Source organism: Musca domestica, unplaced genomic scaffold, assembly GCF_030504385.1.
Source record: "Musca domestica strain aabys unplaced genomic scaffold, Musca_domestica.polishedcontigs.V.1.1 9, whole genome shotgun sequence".
Lineage (NCBI taxonomy): Eukaryota > Metazoa > Arthropoda > Insecta > Diptera > Muscidae > Musca > Musca domestica.
In genome coordinates, this window is record NW_026712435.1 from 4838822 (window position 1) to 4854919 (window position 16098).

Genomic DNA, 16098 nt, shown 5'->3' on the forward strand with positions numbered 1-16098 from the left:
AAGTCCGAATTTAAAAGATACAAATGCTTCGGCATATTTAGTCCTTTGAACTTTATCAAAAAGTCGGCCCGCCCGACTTTAAGACTTTCTTTGCTGTTTTTTTATTTACATTCGTTTATTTATCGATATTTTTGCGTCTTTTTAAGTACCATTAATTTTTTAGTATTTTCTTTTTAGTATATACGCCACTCGACTCACTTAAATTTTTATACCCTCCACCATAGTATGGAGATTATATTAAGTTTGTCACTCCGTTTGTAACAGCTCGAAATATACATTTGAGACCCCACAAAATATATATATTCTTGATCAGCATAAAATTCTATGTCGATTTAGCGATGTACGTCCGCCTATCCGTCTGTGAAATCACTCTAGCTTCCGAACGAAATATTAATAAAATTTTACTCAAATGTATACTATGTCTGCAGGACTTTTGGTATTGAAAATGGTCATGTAGGTCTACGTTTCGGTATAAGCCCCATATAACGGTACCTCCCGATATTCGATATTTTGATAATTTTAGCGACATTATTCACCGGAATTGTTTCAAATTTGGTATTTGAAATTCGAAATGAATACTACAACCTAAGACAGAAAATTATCTGTGCAAGTCCACGTCTTCGTATAGCCCCCATATAACGGCACTTCCCGATATTCGGTACTTTGTTGATTTTAGCGACATTATTCACCGGAACTGTGAATTTAGCGATGTACGTCCGCCTATCCGTCTGTGGAAATCACTCTAGCTTCCGAACGAAATATTAATAAAATTTTACTCAAATGTATACTATGTCTGCAGGACTTTTGGTATTGAAAATGGTCATGTAGGGCCACGTTTCGGTATAAGCCCCATATAACGGTACTTCCAGATATTCGGTATTTTGATGATTTTAGCGACATTATTCACCGGAATTGTTTCAAATTGGTTATTTGAAGTTCGAAATGAATACTACAGCCTAAGAGAGAAAATTGTCTGTGCAAGTCCACGTCTTCGTATAGCCCCCATATAACGGTACCTCTAAATTCGTTCTAAATGGTGGAGGGTATTCAAAGTTTCATTCCATTTTCATTTATTTCATACAATTCAATATAAATAAGCCAACATGGCCAAAATCTTATATTAACATACAACAGTATAAAAACAGTCTATAACCAAATTAATCTAAAAAAAAAAAAAAACTAAATAAATAACAAAAATTATCAACCAATAGTAAAATATATACAAAAAATAATAATAATAATTTAAATTTAATAGCAATTTAGCAATTAGACCCTCAGACAAAACTCCTCTACCAAGCTGAACAACAGTTTAGCAAGGTAGAGAGGAAAAAGGCAAGAGGCATCAATACACTTAAGCGCTAATCATCACTCGTTTCAAACCGAGCGAATGTAGCTACTACAAGTATAGCAAAAAAAATCCTTAAAAAAGAAAAAAACAATAAAATTATGTACTACATGGAAAATAAACAACCATAAAAATGGCCCCCCAGCCAACAACTAAAAAGAAATAACAAAAAATAACCCGCAACCAGAAACTCATTGAACAGACAAATATACAAAACACCTCTTCTTGTACATATCAAAAGAACAGGTAAAATTACGCAGGGTCAGAGGGAGCTGATTCCACAATCTCGCAACTCTCACAACAAACGCCTTCTCACCAACTACAGACGAAAATCTTGGAAACAGCAATTGCGGATTTCGAGATGATCTACAAAACACAAACTTATTATACAAAGGAGAATTAACATTCCTCATAATTCGGTAATGACACAAAAGAAGGCGATATTCAACATATCTGTCAAATGACAGTCCAAGAAACTTAATAACATACTGTGTTACACGATCACTACGGCGAAACCCAAACACATATCTAACAATAGAGTTAACAAGTTTGCGTACGCGCAGAATTAGGGAAGCATTCGCCCCAGAGATGACTTCCAAACAATAGTTGACATGAGACATTAATAAAGATCTGGCAGCCATCATCCTAACAAATGAGCAAATGAGCTTGAAGACTATATAGCCTCCGCATCTGAAAACGCACACGAGACAGCAACGAATCAACATACGCTGAAAAATTAAGTTTGGTGTCAATGACTACACCTAAACATCTCATCTCATCCACAACATTAACCACAAAGGAGCCAACACAGATGCACGGCGTAGGAACATAACGAGGACTATTAAACAGAACAGCTTCTGTTTTATTCCAATTTACAGACAAACCATTAGAGGAGATCCACATAGAAAACAATCTTAAAGTAGTGTTTGCCACATTTTCCAACTCAAAGAGATCTGCACTTCTAAAGAAGACATGAATGTCATCCGCATACATGAAAACTACACAACTGGAATTAGACACAGACCCCACAATGTCATTAATGAACATAATAAAAAGCAGAGGGCCAAGCACAGATACTTGTGGGACACCACACCGCACAGCACAAACATCAGACTGAACACCCCTGTGAAACAACAAACTGAGATCTTCCACTCAAGTACGACGATATCAATCTACACGAAGAAGGAGAGAAACAAAACTTGTCTCTCAGCTTACAGAGCAGAAGCGTATGATCCACAGAATCAAAGGCCTTAGACAAATCAAGGCCAACAAGCAAACCAACATCAGAACTATTGAACACGTCACGAATGAGATCAGTGAGGGCTAAAAGATGAACCGTGTTGCTAGAACCACGCCGAAATCCAAACTGGGAACTACTCAAATAGTTACGGTCATCCAGAAAATCAACAATCGCATCCTTAATAACATGTTCAACCAATTTCGACATAGCCGGCAGAATGCTTATAGGTCGAAGATTCGTCTGATGATAAGAACTCCCCTTCTTCGGCACAGGCACCACACGAGCAACCTTCCACGCAAGTGGAAAGGTTGACGTCATAAAAATACAATTTAGAAAATGCAGAAAGTGACTACAAATGTAAGGGAATACGCATTTGAAGAACTTAATAGGTATGCCATCAACACCTACAGCATTTGACTTAATATTCCGCAAAGCACGAAACAAATCATCCATGTACACACAGTCAAATCTAAAAGAATCAAAATCATTGGCCTCACTAACAACAAAATCACGAGACGAACCTAAATTGCCAACACTACAAAAGTAATTATTAACAGCATTGACATCAATAAATGGTACATCACAACCATCATCAAGACAACCAAACGACTTTAACGACTTCCATATCTGCACACTACTCATACGACCAAACATTTCCTCATAAAATGTCCTTCTTTCATTACGCATGACAGCCTTACAGCGGATTCTATAGATACAAAATATCTGCCTGTTGCGAACCGTACGACGCCTACGCCACTCCAGATAAGCCTGATCCCTAACGTAACAGGCCGACTTTACCACATCCAACCCCAACCAAGCATCATTTTTTGGGCGAGAACAGCTGGTAGCAGTAGGTACAAAAGACAACAAATTTTGAAACAACAAATCGAACAAAGCCAACTGTTGGTCAACATCACAGAGGACTAAAATCAAAATTGCAAACATAATCTTCCACACCCCGCCAGTCAGTCCTACGAAAATCCAGGAACTCAATAACCTTTTCTTCAGCAAGAACCGGGAGTTCAACCCCTCCAAAAATTAATGCATGGTGGGAAATACCAGGGCACTGCCCCTGCGAGGAAAAATTCACAGTCAAGGCATCAGAGACCAGGCAAAAGTCAATTAATGAGGTAGTGCTACGAGCAACATCAAGGTGAGTCGGACTGGAATTGTGTACAACAGAAAGCCCAAGAGATCTGCACAGTCTTCGCATTGATAAAGAATTCAACGGTTTAAACAAATTATAGTTAAAATCGCCACAGACAACAATGTTCGCATATGAATCAAAAATACCCTCATGGATAAGACTAAATGTGTCTACATCCCCACGAGGTAAGTAGACGACAGTAAAGAGCACTGTAGTGCCGCCCAGGAAAAGCTCAGCAGACAAAGATTCACACACACCATAATTCTCCGATCGGTAAACCACCTTATATGACAAATTATCACGTACATATAGCATTACACCTCCACCAACGCGGCCAACACGGTCATTACGCAGAACCTTGTACCCCGGAACCATCAACGACCTCGAAGAAACTGCAGGGTTAAGCCAAGACTCAGTCACTGCAAAAACATCAATATCACTACCAACAAGCATACATTTCAACTCATCAACCTTATGATTATATCTAGATGGTCGCAAACTTTGACAATTCAAGTGACCATACGTAAGTTTACCATGGAAGCAAGAAGAGACATGCCTGAAAAATTGAGCATCCCTGATCACGGGTCCGAGATTCCCATCAAGGGACATAGAAATCAAAAAAAAGGCTGGGGAGCATAATTATAGAAGTTAGAAAAGTCATAGAAAACAATAAAATAAGAATAAATGCAATAAAATAAAAATATAATAAAATAAATTTATAATAAAGCAAAAATAAAGGCAAAATTTGTTATATTAACAATTCACTTGGCCCAAGAAAAATTATCAAAAAATAGTGAGATCAACAACACTAGCATACCTTAAATATCTAAGCAAACAACTATTATACAGCATTACCATCACCAAGCAGCAAACCAGGAGCAGAATTCAGCTGCACGCCACTTACTGCACACTGAGATCGATTGGCCAATTCAAAAAGCTCACACTGCTCAAACATCGTTTTCACTCCATCAGGGAGAACCACTTCAACTAAAGGCAATCTAAAACTCCTAATGTGCTTCTTCCTCAGCAAATCACGACAAGCAAACACCAGCTTCGAAGTTGACTTAATCAGGTGATCATTTATGTACACCCGGGATTCAAGAAGACAATCCTCTATTACTTCCCTCAAAAGTATATGCCCCCTTTTGGCAAAATTTCGCATCAAAGCATCTCTGTCCTGAATGGAGTTAAATTTAACAAGAACCGCTCTACGATCAGAGATGTAGCAGCAATGATGCAAGTCACGAGGCCCCAGATGTAATCCACAAACCTTGGCAATATTAACAACTTGCGCTCTAAGGTCTTTAACATTATTAGGCAGGCCTCTGATAATTACATCTGAACGGTTCAGTCTGCGCTGAAGCATAGAATTAAACAATTCCAAATCTCGAATTCTACCCAACAGTCTTTCCTCCATACTCGCAGCAGTGCTCTTCACCTCACTAACAGCTGACTTCAGTTCATCCACTGATCTGCTGATTACACTCAAACTGCTTTTCACCTCAGAAATTTGAACACTATACAACTCAAACAGTGCATCAGCTTTGGCTTTGAATTCACGTACACACTGGTCCATGTAGATATCCATCTGTTTCTTCATGGTCAAAAGCAAGTCATCTTGCCAACGGCGCACAGTGTCAGAACTGCCAACAACAACATCATCAACAACAGAGGCACAAGCAGCCGGGGACATATTCGGCACCGAATTAATAAGATTGCCACGATCAACTACCCCAGACACACCATCACCACCAGCAGACCGCACACAGGCACTACAAGTGTATCTAAGAGCCTTATTAACTCTAGCCTCAGCTTCAGACACACCCACACAATCCAAATGAAAAAAATTCACACAACAGTGCATCCAATTTTGTACTTAGATTTTGCAATATGTTCATTGCAGACATTGCAGATCAATTGGGACGGCATTTTAAATATGTGCAACTATGCGCATCTACCAGCAAGACAAAGCAGCAGAAATATTTTGTTGTGGCACTCCAGAAAAGCTGCAATTAACACGTAACTCCAACAACAGTGAATGGCAAGGAACTCCAAAAATAGTTTTCAAAATACTAATAGCCAATTACTACTGCACAAACTTCAAATTTTGAATTTTAATTATTTTCCTTGGCACAGCAAATAATTTATAGACTGTCCATGTAGGGATCACTCGATCGAATCCATCCATCCATCCCGGCCGAACTTACAGTTTTTTTGTGTTTTTTTTTTTCTTTTTTTTTTTTTTTTTGTTTCAGATATTTATTTATTATATAACTTTAACAAATTCGAGGGTATTTAATTATAAGATGAAATGTAGCCATTACATACATGGTTTCACGTATTCATGCCAATCTTTGAACAGTAGAGGATATTATAAATTCCACGGCAACGGGTTCTACGATACCGGATTGACCCGAAACAACAAGATCCGAGTTTCGGCCAGCGGCTGCCAACCCAGTATGTACATGTTTGTGTCTGTTTTATTTTTCTGCATTGGGAGCAGCACATCCCGGAATGCTAGCTCCGGATTTTATTGGTCCGTGCCCGGACCTTGGTTCTGCTCGATTTATCAGAACGTCATCGCCCACAGATTTGTTTCGGTGCGATGTAATCGATGTATATAATGGTGCACTTCAAGAACTGTTTCGGACTAAGGCGTTTGAGAGACTACAGAGAAAGGGATTATGTTGCGACATGCTGCAGTAACGTAGTCCCCAGCGAGTCCACTTCTTCCTCGTCCTCATCAGAGACGTCGTTGGAGTATGGAACTCCACCGCAGTCTCCAGAACAGCAACCAACACCTCAGCATCTTACGCCACATGTTGCTGTTCCAACTCCGGATTGTGCATCATTCTTGCAATTCAATTGCAACGGACTCCGAGGCAAAATAGATGAGATAGTGGAATTTATGAATCGGAAGAATATTGGCTGCTCCACATTCTGCACGGTTAACGAGGATGCCCCCACCCGAATAAGAGGAGAGTGTCACAGTTCGCCAGACTTAACCATAGTGTCACCCGGTCTGATAAATTACGTGACTTGGTAACACGTCATGTCTCTTGGCTCAGACCATCTCTCGATAATCGTCTCCATAAGCAGGTCGCCCGATTTCATCACATCTGAATGCCGCACTTTCTTTAACCATTGGAAAGCTCACAGGCCAGAGTTCAGAGGATTCAGCTGATGTTCGGGTAGCAGAAAAGATTTTCCGAAACATCATCAAAGCTGCAGCCGCTCGCTATATACCTGCTGGTCGAATACTCGAGATAAGACCAAATTTCCCAGCAGAGGCAGCGGGATTAGCAAACGAGCGTGATGATCTCCGTCGTACCAACCCTACTGATCCTAGAATCAGTGATTTGACAGTGGAAGTCAACCGGTTGGTCCTGTACCAAGAGGAGGAAAAAGTGGTTAGACCATAAGAGGAAAAAGTGGCTAGAGCATCTGAAGTGTTGTAAGATTGGAACCGATATTAGTAAGCTGTGGGTAACGGTTAAGTCGCTCTCGAACCCTGGAAAAAAAGGATAATAGGACCTCAGTCACTTTTTACGACGTGACGGTGACTGATCCGAAGAGGTGCGCGGAGTATTTTAACCGACAATTTGTCGAGCATCCCGAGAGCGACAGGGCGAAGCGAAGAGTACTACGTCGTATCATATCTCTTCCCGCTGAGGAGGATCCACCACAGTTTACAATGGGAGATGTTGCAAATGTCATCCGGAACGCTAAGTCGTCCAAAGCGTAGGGCCCGGACGGAATCTCAATGGTAATGCTGAAGCAGCTGGATATACGAGTACCTAACGAATGTTCTCAATTTGTCGCTAGCCACCCACATAGTGCTCGAAGCCTGGAAAATGGGCAGGGTGGTCCCGCTACTGAAGCCAGGCAAGGATGCCAGTAAAGGCGAATCGTACAGGCCGATTTCGCTTTTGTCGCCAGTAGCTAAGACTCTTGAGGCTTTACTCCTCGCCAGCATTAGAGGAAGCTATACAGTTGCCAACCATCAGCACGAATTCCATCCACAATATAGTACCACAACAGCATTATACGCCATTTCCACACATATTATAGTAGAGGACTGAACCAGAGCAAGCCGTGTGGCAGAACAGTGTTGGTAGCCCTTGACCTATCAAATGCATTTGATACGGTCAACCATGTCATACTGTTTGAGGACGTGCAGAGAACCACCCTCCGGCCAAGTTTAAACCGTTGGATAATCAACTATATGTGTGGACGACAGTCATACGTGGAATTCCGGAACAAGAAGTCAAGAGCCCGTAGAGTGAAACAGGGAGTTCCCCAAGGTGGGGTGATATATCCGGAACTGGTTAACCTCTACCTTTCCGGAATTCCTCGCCCTCCAGACGCAAACCACAGCTATCTGCGACAAGATGAAAAGTAGGAACAAGGAAACCTCGTTGACCCCTTATAACGCGATAGGTCGGTCTGTGGACAGCTATGCGGCTCCAGCGTGGTCTCGAATACTAGTGCTACGCAGTGGAAGCATATCCAGACATGCCAAAACGCTGTCCTGAGAACTGCGACAGGGTGCCTCCTTATGACACCAGTGGACCATCTACATGAGGAGGCGAAAGTCCTTCCCTTACGTCATCATAATCATATGCTTTCGTTGCAGTAACGGCTTGGGTGTTACCGTGACAGTCATCCCAACCATCATATGGTGAATAAATCTCCTCCACCCAGGCGTGTCAGGAAGGACATACACGATCTAGAGAGGGAGGTCCAACGCTTTTAGAGAAAATCTTTAGATGAAGAAGCCTTTCAGGCAGGTCTGAGTGGCATTCATACCGATGCAGTCGCGGATGCTATTAGCTGTTGTAAAATGAATGCCGTCCTCGGAGTCCACCCTCATCCATTGCAGCTGTAGAACGTCAGCTGCCTAGACAAACCAGGGTAGTTTTGGCGCATTTACGTTCAGGATGGTGTAGTCGTCGCAATTCGTATTGGGCACGATTTGATGAAGATGTGCGTGACGCCTACCCGGCGTGTGATACAGGCCTGCACAATACGCTGCACCTCTTTAATTGCACAACCAAACCTACCCAACTTAAAGTAGCCGAATTTCTACACCTGGAGCTGGAACCAGATTTGCAGAACGCAAACACTTGCATGTACTACTGATTCAAAAACAACAACATAAAGAGAGTCGTTGATTTTGGAGATGTTACATTCGAATAAAACATGACCAACCGATAGTGTACTATTACAAAAATGGCATTTGGCAGGATCGCAGTGCTCATAATAGTGTATTAAAATTAGTTTGTTTACTCGGAATCGAGCTAATGTTATACAATTTGCTGTTGAAAGAGATTTAAGAAAATTGGGTCTAATGTTAAATGGATTTATGGATCTGAAGAAGGTTTCACTTTAATTCCAAATTTCCATTTTTAAGTTAGTTCTATTTGAATTGTATTGTGCTGTAATTTCCATAGGAAGACTTGGTACATTGGTATTTTAGAGTGCCTTTTTAGTCAATTCATCAGCTTGATCATTTCCAAGAATTCCTATGTGGATGGAATCCACATTATTTTCATGTTATCGGCACATATTTTGGGTAAAGCGTAGGTCAAAATTCCTTCGTGGTTTCGATTTAGTACCTTGATTACATTAAGACTATCAATGCAGGTAAGTGTTTTCCCGATACTTGCGAAGCGTGTGTCATTTCTTCAATGACATCTGCTAGCTCTGTGGTGAATACATCTACTCTGTCTGGTAATCGTCCATCACAAATGGTTGCATAGAACTAAGATTTTCTTAAGAATTTTAGAAAGTATGGACAGCAGGGTATTGGTCTATAGCTCTCTATTTGGGAAAGATTTTTCCCGGGTTTTGGTATCAGTGATAGGATTGCGATTTTTCATGCATGTGGTCAGGTTATAAATATTACAGAGACTTTATTGATAAAAAGGGCGTTTCTTACAATAGGAAAAGAGAATTTATATCGTGATGGTGTTATACCTTTCAGTGTTGCCAATGTTTGGTTGGGTTCGATGACATCATATCGAAATGTTGTTTTGGGGCGATTACATTTGAACTAAAGGCGTCGTCAGAGCTCAAGAATTCCGTTGATATTTCTTTAGTATTTGTTATAACTCTATCCAATTTTGTTATGGATGGAAAATTTGTAAGTTTAGGATTTCTCAAATTACTAAGCCTGTTCCAGAGTTCCCTAGCATCCAGAAAAGGATTTACCACTTTACATGCTATTTTAACCATTGTACATATTTTTCTGTAACTACAATCTTTCTCTTGAGAACGACGTTTTTAGAACTTTTCCAAGCTTTATTTCTGTTTTAGATTAGTCTAGCTATTGTGCTGTTAAACCATATGGGAGCATGTTTTTTTAAGGTGTTCTGCTTATGGGGAGAGATTCATAAGCTATAAGTCGACCAATTTGGGCGGCTTCCCTGTTAACTTTATCAGATTCCTGAAAGCAATTATTAAATGTAATTAACTTGGATTGGAATAATTCCCCGTCGGCGTTCTTGAGAATGTATTTTGAAATGTATTGTATATTATCATTCGCATAATTATGGCTTTATATTAGGATATGGAAGTGATCACTAATTTTAGCATATCCAAACGGGACCATGGCAAAAATGGAGCAATGTCGGGACTGAACATTGAGACATCTATGGCTGTTAATGTGTTGAGTGTGGTAAGTGCGGGGGAGCCATCATTAAAAATAACTAGTCCCCTGTATTCAGCAAAGTTTTCCAGATATTAGCAGAAGCAGAATCTAAATAGGATTTCCAGATAGTGCTATGAGCGTTAAGGTCTAGAATAATAAGATGGTGACTTTCTCCAGAATCAAATATTGTGTAGATCATTTCTTGGTTCGTAGTCACGTCATGTTCTTTATAAATATTTGTCAGTAAAATGGAGTTTTTAGAGTCTATTTTAAGGGTTTGGAAAAGAAGCCTGCCTTTGCATAGGTATAATTCTTATGATGCAAAACTTTGTAACCGGGTAAATTTAAATAAAACCTTAGATATTCCATTTAAATAATTTAAAGGTGAGATTAGACATTATAAAATTAATTAAAAATAGCTTTTTTATGTTTTTAAGTGTTTTATTTATTGAGCGTCTGTATGTTTCCCGGGTTAATAATGACGTTTAAAACTGTTTTTTTTTTTTTTTTTTTTTTTTTTTTTTGAAAATCTGATTGCATTGATCTAGTTCGATTGATACGCGATATTGTCTCTTGAGGTGATTCCATTGTCGGATGGAATGTGGTGTGTTATATTTTCTGATAATTGATTTGTTTTTGAGATTTGATTTGATTAGGTGCCGATGATTCGTCTGTTGATGAGCTGGTGAGTGTTGTATTTTGTATCGAAGATGATGATGAGTCAATATTTGTGGTTGTCGGGGTGTTGTTGCTGTTGTTAACAACTTCTGCGAATGTAGCTTTTTTTTAGTCCGGGCGGAGTTATTAGTTGTGTGCTTGTATTGCAATTTAAAGTGTTCCATGCTTCTCGAATAGTGAAACGATTATCACGTTTTATTTTATTAACAGATTTGTGTTTTAAAAAAGTTTACGATGGGTGATGTTGCAAATGTCATCCGTAACGCTAAGTCATCCAAAGCGTTGGGCCCGGACGGAATCTCAATGGTAATGTTGAAGCAGCTGGATACGCCGGGAGTCGAGTACTTAACAAAAGTTCTCAATTTGTCGCTAGCCACCCACATAGTGCCCGAAACCTGGAAAATGGGCCGGGTGGTCCCGCTACTGAAGCCAGGCAAGGATGCCAGTAAAGGCGAATCGTACAGGCCGATTTCGCTTTTGTCGCCAGTAGCAAAGACTCTTGAGGCTTTACTCCTCCCCAGCATTAGAGGAAGCTATGCAGTTGCCAACCACCAGCATGGATTCCGTCCACAACATAGTACCACAACAGCATTACACGCCATTTCCACACATATTAGTAGAGGACTAAACCAGAACAGGCCGTGTGACAGAACAGTGTTGGTAGCCCTTGACCTATCAAAGGCATTTGATACGGTCAATCATGCCACACTGTTTGAGGACGTACAGAGAACTACCCTCCGGCCAAGTTTGAAACGTTGGATAATCAACTATATGTGTGGACGCCAGTCGTACGTGGAATTCCGGAACAAGAAGTCCAAAGCCCGTAGAGTGAAACAGGGAGTTCCCCAAGGTGGGGTGATATCTCCGGAACTGTTTAACCTCTACCTTTCCGGAATTCCTCGCCCTCCAGACGGCATTGAGATCGTAACGTATGCGGATGATTGTACGATCATGACGTCGGGTCCAGTGGTCGATGACATATGCGAAAGGTTGAACCCCTATCTCGCGGAGCTTGCCGCATACTTCCACGCGAGGAATATGAAAATATCCGCCACGAAATCAACGGCCACACTCTTTACCACATGGTCTGCGGAGATGAAAACACAGCTGAATGTTCAGGTCGAGGGGAATTTAATACCGACCACGAACTACCCCAAGATTCTTGGGGTAACGTTCGACAGCATGTTCAAGTCGTCCGCGCAAGCCACAGCTATTTGCGACAAGATGAAAAGTAGGAACAAGGTCCTCAAGGCGCTAGCCGGCAGCTCTTGGGGTGCGGACAAAGAAACCTTGTTGACCTCTTATAACGCGATAGGTCGGTCTGTGGTCAACTATGCGGCTCCAGTGTGGTCTGCGAATACTAGTGCTACGCAGTGGAAGAATATCCAGACCTGCCAGAACGCTGCCCTGAGAACTGCGACAGGGTGCCTCCTCATGACACCAGTGGACCATCTACATGAGGAGGCGAAAGTCCTTCCCTTACGTCAGCATAATCATATGCTTTCGTTGCAGTACCTGCTTGGGTGTTACCGTGAGAGCCATCCCAACCATCACATGGTGGATAACTCTCCCCCACCCAGGCGTGTCAGGAAGGACATACATGATCTAGAGAGGGAGGTCCAGCGCTACAAGAGAGAGCCTCTAGATCAAGAAGCCTATCAGGCAGGTCTGAGTGGCATTCACACCGATGCAGTCGCGGATGCTATTAGCAGTTATAAAGTGAATGCCGTCCTCGGAGTCCACCCCCCATCCATTGCAGCCGAAGAACGTCAGCTGCCTAGACAAACCAGGGTAGTTTTGGCGCAATTACGTTCAGGATGGTGTAGTCGCCTCAATTCGTATTGGGCACGAATTGATGAAGATGTGCGTGACGCCTGCCCGGCGTGTGATACAGGCCCGCACAATACGCTACACCTTTTTAATTGCTCAGCCAAACCTACCCAACTCACTCCAGAGGATCTCTGGCTACAGCCCGTTAAAGTAGCCGAATTTCTAAACCTGGAGCTGGAACCAGATTAGCAGAACACAAACACACACATGTACTACTGCTACAACAACAACAACAACTCCAGAAGATCTCTGGCTACACCCCGTTAAAGTAGCTGAATTTCTAAACCTGGAGCTGGAACCAGATTAGCAGAACGCAAACAAATACATGTACTACTGCTACAACAACAACTTAAAACGGCTATTACTTAAACAAACTATGGATCACGAAAATATTGAAATATGAAGTCCCGTCCGAAGCCCTGCTGTCTGGGACATATAGCAGGTAAGAACATATTGAGCCCCGGCCGAGGAACATCTTTTTATAAAAGCTATTACGTACGTAAAAATTGCAAGCCGAACCAATCATAGCCCCTAACTCAACCTGACCCCACGCAACAATTACTTTGCAGTAATCAGGTTTAAAAATACCTAACTGTGATAAAAATGTTAGACCAATTCGAGCATGACCCCATGTTATTAGTTACAAGCTAAAATCTAGATGCACTTTATTCGGACTTCTTATTTGGATTTTAAAACCGTTCAAATGCACTTTTGCAATGGAATTAAAAATACTATGGCCGGATGAAACATTTAGTAAGAAGCTGAAATTATCTTCGTAGTAAACTACTTAGTAAACTAAACTCGTAGTAAAATTCGTAAAATTAGCTTATCTTAAATTTGTTTTGTATTAAATAAATGTATTAAATATAAGAGAAACCTGGGCTTATTTAACACCTGCTACAGAGTAGATTAAAATTTTCAACTCAATGCAGAGATATTGAATAGATGGGCACATGGTTCGATTTTTACCCACGTTCGTTGTTTTCCTAATGTCCCGTTTTACATTTAGAGGTTTAAACCCGTACCGTAGAACTCGATAAAACAAGGCGTTCATACATAAATTGTAAATACCGCACGTCGGGATAATGATACTCGTATTGTCAGGATGAAAGCGACTACAAGTGGGAAACATTGGGGATAATTCTGAGATGATCTCTTAAAGAACTTAAGACCAACATAATTTGTTCTAATATTTGTCACGTATACATTTTAAAATACTTACAGATATGTTGTTAAAGCTGGGAGTTAATTGATATGCAATAAATGTTTTCATTCCCTTAAATTTTGACTCCTTTTTGGGACTGGCAACAATAACGGAATATGAATGACCTTCATTTGTTTGCCACTGATAATAGGTGTCGTTAGGAACAATTTTAACCAACTCATTATCCGGTAATTTGTCTTTATTGCCAAGACCGAGTATAAAAGAATCCGAACTTTTACCAAACATACTAGATTTTTTTAATGTTGAAGTGTTATTTCCAGACAATGTTGCAGGTAGGGAATTATCTTCGTTTGGCGTGGCTGGCAAATGTCTATTATCATAATTGCTACCGGAGTGCGGAAATGGTTTGTCCGTGATTTTAGAATTTATGCTGTTGCTAGGGCCAATTTCGGAGTATGTGTCATTGTCATCATCCCAATCATCCTCCCAGTCATCGCCGTCGTTATAGTCATCAGCCGTTGAGTCATATCTTCCAGTGTTATGGTGGCTATCAGAAACTGATTGTGAAACGTGAGGTTGTTGGTGGTGTTTTGCTTCCACAGCTGACATTACTTCCACATATGCTGCAGGGAATAGTCCTACACTTCCCGTGTTTTTATTTTTCCCTTTAAAATAGGTTTTTGTATTTAACATCAAAATGAACTATGCGCAAAGTACTTACCTTCCCACCACCCTTCCCCCACGTCAGTGCGAGTCACTTGCAAAACATCCCCAACAGAAATAGATATTTCTGATGTACCAGGCTCTCCGGAAAATTCATATAATGCTCGAACATATGAAGCCATGTTGGTCGTACTATAAAAAATATTATTTTTGCAAGTCAATCAAAAAAATATAGGTGTCGGTCATAACTAGGGATCTAACAACGGATACAGTACTACGAAATCAAATAACCGGTACTATTAACAAGGTAGTCGCATGGTACAATAAGGAGGTAGATCAGCTTCGAAAAACTAAAGAAATACAGCCCTGAGGCTATGCCCGCTTCCTGTCAGAATTATTCAAAATTACATGCAACAAGTTGTTTTCATTTATACGATATTTTTTGTTCATTTTTTAAATGAGTCAAAAAGCGCGAAAGATGAGTGAAATGCCTGGATATTCTCTAAAAAATGTGATCCTAGATGTTCAATCTTTCAATTCCATGGCAAATCTGGTATCCATCATTAATGCGCGCCCCGCAATTTAAGTTTCTTCCAATTACTGATTTTGAAAATATTTTATTTTTTTTTTTTTCAAAACACTAAATACATACACAAAATTGGCAGTGGTCGGGCACACTTAGAAAAAAATTGGTATCAGCTGGTAGCTCTACCTTACCTTTTCATTGTACCATGGGTAGTCGTGTTAAATGAGTGGTGCAATTCGAAGTATAGACAAATTCAGTGTTGCCATATTGAAGAAATTTTACACATGTGTAGACAAGCTCTATAGACAATTTTACACTTTAAGGATTGTCATCTACCAAATCAGCTTAAATACCAAATTTGAAACAGTTTCTGGATTCTCAAATTAACGACTATCGGTGGGGGCTAAACAAAAATGTGGACCTATACATGCATTGTTTCCAATTTTTAGAAAAATCCGCGAAAAAATGTGGCGAAAATCAACAAAATACCGAATATCGGGAGATACCTGGTTATATGGCGCCTATACCAAAACGACAATACAAATTGTTCTGCCAAATTTTGAAGCTCTAAGTCAAATAATGGGGGCTATACTATATATCATGGCTCAATAAGAAAGGTTGCTCAACTTCAAAGAAACAAGAAAAATTAAACTCTATACCGGAGTCTTATAGCGTCAAATATATTCTTAAACATTCAACAATTGGTTTTGTTTATTCTACTCTATTTTCACAAATTTTCTATATTGGGGAAAACCCACAAAATATGAATGAAATATTGGGTAATGGTATTTAAAAAGACTCAAAAATATCGATAAGTAAACGAATTTAAATAAAAAAAAAATATTGTTGTGC

The 16098-nt window shown here is 40.3% G+C and overlaps 1 protein-coding gene across 2 annotated transcripts in view; it reads right to left on the reverse strand.

Moving 5' to 3' along the window:
* Positions 1-14998, reverse strand: part of LOC101901712 (sorting nexin-33) — an 89876-nt gene extending 74878 nt beyond the window's left edge. Inside the window, exons 1-2 of one of the 2 annotated variants that reach the window (XM_005188426.4) lie at positions 14779-14997; positions 14115-14722 (exon numbers count right to left, since the gene is read on the reverse strand). In XM_005188426.4, coding sequence (XP_005188483.1) covers positions 14115-14722; positions 14779-14902 — 732 coding nt within the window. In that variant the 5' untranslated portion in view covers positions 14903-14997. Of the gene's footprint in view, positions 1-14114; positions 14723-14778 lie in introns of both variants that reach the window. The other variant, XM_020038520.2, reaches the window with a different exon arrangement.
* Positions 14999-16098: the final 1100 nt, after the last annotated feature.